Source organism: Penaeus japonicus, unplaced genomic scaffold, assembly GCF_977035675.1.
Source record: "Penaeus japonicus unplaced genomic scaffold, GWHDUDI00000001_assembly GWHDUDI00000040, whole genome shotgun sequence".
Taxonomy (NCBI): Eukaryota; Metazoa; Arthropoda; class Malacostraca; order Decapoda; family Penaeidae; genus Penaeus; species Penaeus japonicus.
Window position 1 is genome coordinate 4,543,809 of NW_028234442.1, and position 7,500 is coordinate 4,551,308.

At 35.8% G+C, this 7,500-nt stretch overlaps 2 protein-coding genes across 3 annotated transcripts in view; one reads left to right on the top strand and one right to left on the bottom strand.

The window, feature by feature from the left end:
- The window catches only part of LOC122255072 (V-type proton ATPase subunit e 2), a 3,673-nt gene extending 774 nt beyond the window's left edge, over positions 1 to 2,899 (top strand). Inside the window, exons 2-4 of the mRNA XM_043019022.2 lie at positions 1,500 to 1,547; positions 1,735 to 1,822; positions 2,050 to 2,899. Of these exons, the coding sequence (XP_042874956.1) occupies positions 1,500 to 1,547; positions 1,735 to 1,822; positions 2,050 to 2,130 (217 nt within the window). The 3' untranslated portion in view covers positions 2,131 to 2,899. The remainder of the gene's footprint in view (positions 1 to 1,499; positions 1,548 to 1,734; positions 1,823 to 2,049) is intronic.
- LOC122255071 (uncharacterized) overlaps positions 2,567 to 7,500 on the bottom strand; it is a 19,783-nt gene continuing 14,849 nt past the window's right edge. For both annotated transcript variants that reach the window (XM_086533966.1, XM_043019021.2), the window contains exon 13: positions 2,567 to 6,889. In XM_086533966.1, coding sequence (XP_086390092.1) covers positions 5,721 to 6,889 — 1,169 coding nt within the window. In that variant the 3' untranslated portion in view covers positions 2,567 to 5,720. The remainder of the gene's footprint in view (positions 6,890 to 7,500) is intronic.

Consider the following 7,500-nt stretch of genomic DNA (forward strand, 5'->3'; position numbering starts at 1 on the left):
TGTTGAGAAATTTTACACGCAAGGAGGTCCGACCGTGTCCATAGACAAAGTAGAAATGATGAAATTACAGAGATGTTAGCTTTGGCAATTGTTCAGAATCAGACTGCGTGATACAGTCTCATGCTCTCTGCACTTTGTACACCGGCAGAGGCCAACAAAGGACTGCCTCTGTATCTAATAGCATTGTGCTAGGATAAACATGTTGCAGGTCTTTTCTTTTCTATCTTTGCTGGAGCGTAAAGTGCAGTGGCCAAGATATCATTGTACTCAGATTCACAAACTTTGATAAGCTTTTGTGGCCTCTAGTTTCTGCAGATCACTTTTTATATCCACTAGTCTTGATTTATGTGATCCTAGTTTTTCTTCACTTTTGCACTTTCTTATTCTGAGCATTTATCTTAGTTTTTATGTAATTCTGCTGACTCAGTTGAGCAGGAAAAAGAAACAGATAAGAGAATGAGTCATAATGCCAAAAAGAGCAATATATTAATCAGCCCATGTATTAGTTCAGATAATAGAGAAAAGTATTATGTTGCTCATATTGGGGAATTAAACAACATATGTAGTATATCCTGAAACATGGACTGTGTCGATATAGAGAAGAACAAAGGTAAAGCCCCCAAAATAACACATAAGATAATACTATATGCCGTATAAAACAATCCAAAGAAAGAAGTTGAGCCAACAATCACTTATCAAAGATGCACCACCAAGGAATCAACCGCTCACCGTGGCCTTTGTACCTCGACTCAAAAGACAATAAACCTTCACCATAAATATTCTAGATAGATAGAGCTTGTAAACCACTCTGAACCAGTCCAGCTCTGTGTTGCCATAAGGAGGTTTGTTGGCCACGCTGACTATGGGATGTAATCTCAGCCGGATGTGGTCCTAGGTTCAAGAATTACAGCAGATATTCGTGGAAGTTAGATTTCTTGGTGTAAATTCAGACAAGAACAATTTTGTGGGTCACTTTGAATAGTCTTGTCTTTAATCATGTCACATTAAATTTGAAATGTTTTCTCATTTCTCTGTTTTTTCATCTTGAATTTCCTAATTCAATTAATGATATCATAATGAGTTCCTTCATACGTCTAAAAAGTTTTTATTTATCACTCGGCAAAAGTCCTTAATGTTTCCAATATTCTTGTCTGGTGAAACAATACAGAATACCAATATATTTGTTTCTTTTATTAGAGTAATCAGTTATTATAAGTACTATATGAGAGAAAAAGTAACAGAATCCAAAATCAAAAGTTCTGAGACTTAAAAGTGTGTTTGTAAGTTAGAATTGATTATATTAATTATGATGGATATAAATGTAGTATTTTAGTAAGGTTAAGTTCAAGAGTCAGGTCACAATACATAGTGAAGTAAAAGTAAAAAGTGTTTTACCTGATTAATTACCTGAAGAATGTTTGTGTATTTTTAAGTAATATGAATGAGAAATGGATACAGTGTATTTACGTATGACATTTTTCTCATCTTGTCTCCCACAGCGTCATCCAGACAGTGCTGGTCATTACGGCAGTTACATCTTGGCTCTTGTGAGTTGAAACATTGTGTAATTAGTTGTTTTACTTACCTGATAATACTTGCAAATGCTTGTTTGAATTGAATTTATCAATTTAGTGCATTTATCAATACTAATTGATAATCTCATAGTTATAGTGTTCATAGGCTGGACCTCATTAGGTAGTAGTTTATATTGTCCAATCTCCATCTTTTTTACAGTTGGTTGCTGTGTTATATGCACCAAATGAATCCCCTCATAGGACCGCAATTGCACAACACGACTGTTCTGGCCATTCGATATCTCTGGGTAAGTCATCTTACCAGCTGAAGGTTTTTTGCTACATGAAATTTGTGTTTTAAAACTGTTTTGTTCTTCATTGTGTGCCTTCACAAGTAGCTACGTGTATTGTGAGAGTTTACACTTTGTAAAATCAATAGATAAATATGAACAGTTGAGGGAAAGATATTATATGATTTGGATTCTAGAAACAAGTGTAATTTTACTTCATGGAAATAACTTGCCTCACGTTGCAGGACGGAACCCTGAGCCTGGATGACTTCAACGAAACCACAACAACAAATGCCATGGAAAGCACAACAGCAGCAGCCATCTAACAACCCCAAGGAAGGAGTAGATATCCCCCCCCCCTCTCCCCATCCCTTAATCCCAATCATCAGGACGTCTTCAGGCAGGGAATCCGCCAACGATTCACTTTTAGACCTCCGACTGCTCTTCCACGTATCCCATCTTTCAAATTAGGCTTGTGATTGCCAAACCAGCTCAAGGATTCACTTGTCCTTTCTCCTGTGTCCCTTTTAGTGCTAAGATATGTAAATGCTATTTATATCATTACTTAAAGCGTGCAAGCTGACATATTGCTGTGTGATGGAGGCCTTATAATATATGTAGTCTTCTGTGTACATATGGGAAGGGAGTCACAAAATTCTGATTTGGTTTTCATCTCTGTATATAAATGGCAGATGCCTCTAGAGGCTACTGACAAAAGGTACTTTAGAGTCTATGTTCTTAACCCTGAAAATTCCAAGTTAATTTTTCTTTTCTTTTTTCTTTTCTCTTTCTATTCCTTGACTCTCAGGCATGTCCATTTGTTAATATTGATGTAAATATATATTTTAGATGGTGCTTGATAAACAGCATTTATTAAAGGTTGTCTCTCTAAAAGCTATTGGTCAAAGTCTGTCATGGGTGTGTGTGTATACATGCAGTGCAACATGAGATGTATTTGCAATAGTTTAGAAGAGATAATGTAATGCACAACATTCCATTCCTGTCAAGTTGCATATTTTAGGAATTTATTTTGTAAAATGGTATTGGTTTTATTAGTCTTGTTCATATTTGTAAATTACATTATGAGATATTAAATGTTGTTTTAGTACCCTTAAGAGTCCCTCTTTTTCTTTCTTATTTTAACTCATTGGTCGTGGTTTTAATAAAATATGTATACAGTCGTGTGGCAAGTTTGTTGTTTGGCACTGTGCCATCCACGTCTATGACCGACTCTGTCTTGGCAGCAAATCATGCCATCCACTGTCAATGGGTTAAATTACTTATATATTTAATACATCTTGGACTAATTTCATTCTAAGGATAATTAACAATTTAACGTCGGTGCAACTTTTCGTAAAATAACTTTTAATTAGAGGACTGGTTACAACTATCATATAATTGTACCTCATGAATATTTATTCCCATTTTCAAAACGGAAGCAGCCCTATAACAGAGGATCTACAATTGTACTTAAGTGGAGACTACTGAAGACTTTATATACAAAATAATCAAATAATGATATATACAAAATAATCAAATAATGACAAAGTTGATAAATGTATAATAAAATATGGCAAGTGATTTTAAAGTTGACAGATCTCCCAAAAAGAATCCTACAATTAACAATATGAATATAAGAGATTACAGTGCATTCTCACTCATCACAAAACAAAATTAAAGTACATATGCAAGTGTATTAGTATTAATTACAGAATTTTAATATGTGGATAGAATTTAATTCAAAGGGTAATCCCTTAGTATAAACTTGGTTTAATAAATTCTTGTACAAAATTTTGGGATAGCCCAACACAAGGAAAAGCCAAATCCATTTTCGTTCCCTATGTTAAAACATCATTGATTTTTTTTTTCTCTGTTGTTAAGACCATTTTGCTCTTGGAAGGTTTTCATTCCTTCTGCATGAGAGAGAACCTTAAACAGATATGTGCAAAGAATTGGGAATACAACTCCATCTGCATGAAAATGTTATATATCTCAACAAACATTCATAATAGAAAACCACCCAACTGTAGTGTACAAGCCAGGTTTAAGGCAGTATACTCCTCCTCGTGGCCTGGGCACATCTGTGGCTGTTTTGTTACTTTCCCGATATGACACAGCAAATCTAAGGTAGTGATAGAAGAATTCTTGTGGAAGTGGCAGCGTGATGAGGTTGGCATGGGGTTCAAGAGGGGTGCTCAAGGTCGTGGAACGGGCAAACAAAGCCTGGCGTCTTTTAACTACATGCCCACAGATGTGCCACAGATTTTATGCAATGTCTTTACTCACAATATGCCTGAACTTCACTTAATCATATGTACTACCATACACATCAAACTAAAAGAAATGACTGACATTAAAAGAGAAAATACTTGTCATAAATACATCATCTTATTGTACTGCTTTGTGCAGTTAAAATCCACTTCCTAAAACATATTCTTTCTGGCAACTCATAAAGAAAACAAATTTATCTCTATATGAGGAAGGATGATATATCCTCCATAAAGATAATATCACTTCCTTGTGTTACTGTATTGATGATAACTTTTACCATGCTGAAGAAGAAACTTCCTGAACACAAATACAAACATACATATATATATAAAAGATTAATCTTTAAATGGGTAATCCTACAAGATTTAGGAGTTTGTCTAATACCAATAACAATATTAAGTACAAGAAATCAGTTTTACATCTAAAAAGACACTTCTGCAATAAACATGTAGTCAACAACATAGTGAATCAACCTACTATAATCTTTATGTGGTTTTCCTTTTTGTCCAACTGAGATCAGCCCCACAATAGTGTGTTGAATTTCATACCATAAATAATGTATCTAATTTAAAACAAACGGCAAGATAATTTGTCAAATCCACAGATTAACAGAAAAACATATCATTTTTTTGTCCTTTTTATATAATATTGGATGTATATGATTCACAGCATTCTGAAAATTGTAACTTCTATGATCACTGATGAGAAAAGATCAAAGACGACATAGAACAAAAAAACAAAAAATAAAAAAGAGGAGAAGCAGAAGAATTTTGATACTCACAAATTATACACAAAAGCATGAAATAGGAAGTACCGTCTGTACTTTGAAACTTAAAAAGAATCCTGCACTTGTAAATTTACAGACCAATAGGTACTAATTACTGAACTCTAGGAAAATGCCTTAAACAACTATTGGTGTCATCTCTAGTGGTAGTTGTTGAAAAGAAATTGTACCAACAGAAAGTACCACTAGATAAACCCACTGGTAATTTTCTATTGGTACTCAGGATTTTACCATGACTTTCGATGACCAGTACCAGTTTAATTTTCCTAGTGGTTGGAGACAATTATAAGGTCTAAAATTACCTACAGTACTTCCCAACCCTGCAAATCACCCACTAGAATATATATGGCAAAGGAGTTATTATCTTACCCATTACAAAAGAACCAAGCTCTGCATGATATAAATGTATTTGCATCTTTGTAAAGGAACGTGGTGTGTGTACTAACACCAAATAGTATGTACAGTATATGAATAAAAAAAGAAGAGGGTTTAATGTTTCTTTTCCTTGCATGCTATAAAGAAAAACTTCATAAAAAAATATACATATATTTACATTAACTACAATTTCTGTTCCATAAAGGTACAATTCTTAGATGTCTGAACCATGTTACAGGCCTTAAAAAACCTAACCTAAATCTAGCTGGCTACATCCTATGAAGAACAATAGAATATGAAAAAATCCAATAGTTCCCACTCAGACACATTCCATAAAACTTACATTTCCTTTTCTTTACAACAGCTTATAAGACCAATTAAATCCTATTACATAGGCCATTCACCTGACTTTTAAAACTAAAGCCTTAATTAAGTCTTTCATCAAATGAAAAGAAAGATCACTATCCACCAATCTTTGTCAAACTTTCATTTATTCTTGTGTAATGGACGAACCCTCAATTTCTGCCTCGGGAGTGTTTTTTCCAGTTCCAAGGAGCGTCGGGTCACTCTTTTGTCTGGTGAGCTGGTTGTGGCAGACAGAGATCTTCGTTCCTTCTTATTTTTTGTCTTCTCCATCTTAGCCTCTCTGTCAGGTTCGGCTCTGTCGCTGACGTCCACTTCACTACCCTCGCTCTGAGACGTGGCACTGCTTGGGTTTTGCTTAAATCTCATGCTGTTTCTTTTTCTCGGTGACAGTCTCTGCGCATTTTCAGGGATGAAGTCCAAGGGTGTCCTTGATATGTTCTCTTTGTCATTTTCCGGACTGGTTGGGTCATTTGCTGCAGCAGCATTCGCTCTTGCTGGTGATGCCACTACTTTTTCGCTGAGCGCATTATTGTCCCTTTCTACATTATCACTCACTTCCTTGTTCATTCTCTCTTGTTCGTCTCCTATCTTAGCTGTAATTTCCACATCACTCTCTAATTCCTCATCCTTGTAGATCAACATAGCTAATTCTTCATCTGAGTCTATCAAGCCTATTGCACTCACCTCCTTATGCACATCTGTAATCACCTGTCCTCTTAAATCCTCACTTCCTCTATCTCCTGCTGTTCCTCCTCCTGTTCCTTCTTCTTCTCCTCCTGTTCCTTCTTCTCCTCCTGTTCCTTCTTCTCCTCCTGTTCCTTCTTCTCCTCCTGTTCTTTCTCCACTCAAAAACACATTATCTAGTTTCCTCCTCTTCCTCTTTTTCCCCTTGTCCAGACTCTCCTCACTATCCCCCTCACCCAGAACCTGTGGAGTCAGCATCTTGTTCCCCTCGGGTGCCGTGTACAGCTTCCGCTTCCTCTCGAACGCAGTGCCATCCAAGAAGGGGATTTCAGGTGAGTTGGTCCTGAACGTCTCCCCACCCCCAGGTCCACTTGACGTGCTTGCTTGCTCCTCACTGCCTCTTCTTCCCTTGGCATCGCTGCTAATATTTCTTTCTCTTCTGATACCACTACTCTCTCCAGTCTTTTCTCTTGGGTCCTCAGACTCCGACACACTACTCGTCTCACTGTGCTTCTTGGCCAGCCTCCTCAGCTCCACTCTAGCAAACTTGTATATTGAGCCATCAGGTGGCTGCTTGTGGGTGACCATCCGTTTCTTGGAGTGACCTGAAAGAGCAGAAATTTCTGTGACTTTCCTTAGAGGGCATTCTATCTGTATGTTTGCAAATATTTAACATATTTTTTTTTAGGATAAAATCACAACATTTTTATGCCTCTATAAGTTAGAGTATGATTAGTTTCTTTCTATTATCTGGATATAATTAAAAAAAAATTATATTTACAATCAGACTGATTTAACCCATTAGCAGTAGCATAGACATGGATGGCACCATGCCAGACAATGTAAACCAGCCATCCTACTGCATAAATATTTAATTAAAACCACGACCAATGGGTTAATAATTTCCGGTGATTGAAGAAGGGTCAACTTATTTTTCATAAGAAACTTGATATTACATAAACAAGTACCTATGTCCATTCATATGATTATATCCAATCTGATTCAAGTCCAACCAATATTGATTATAGTGATTATTTAACATTAATAATTATCCTCAAAATATTCATATATAATTTTTGTTCATTTCAACTGTACAATTCCTTTGTAAATTTTCCCCAAAGAAAAAAATAGGCGGATAATGGAACACACACAAGAAAAGTTGAAATTTATTGGGACAAAGAATTAAAAGGGAAAAATAAGTTTATGCAACTTTCCA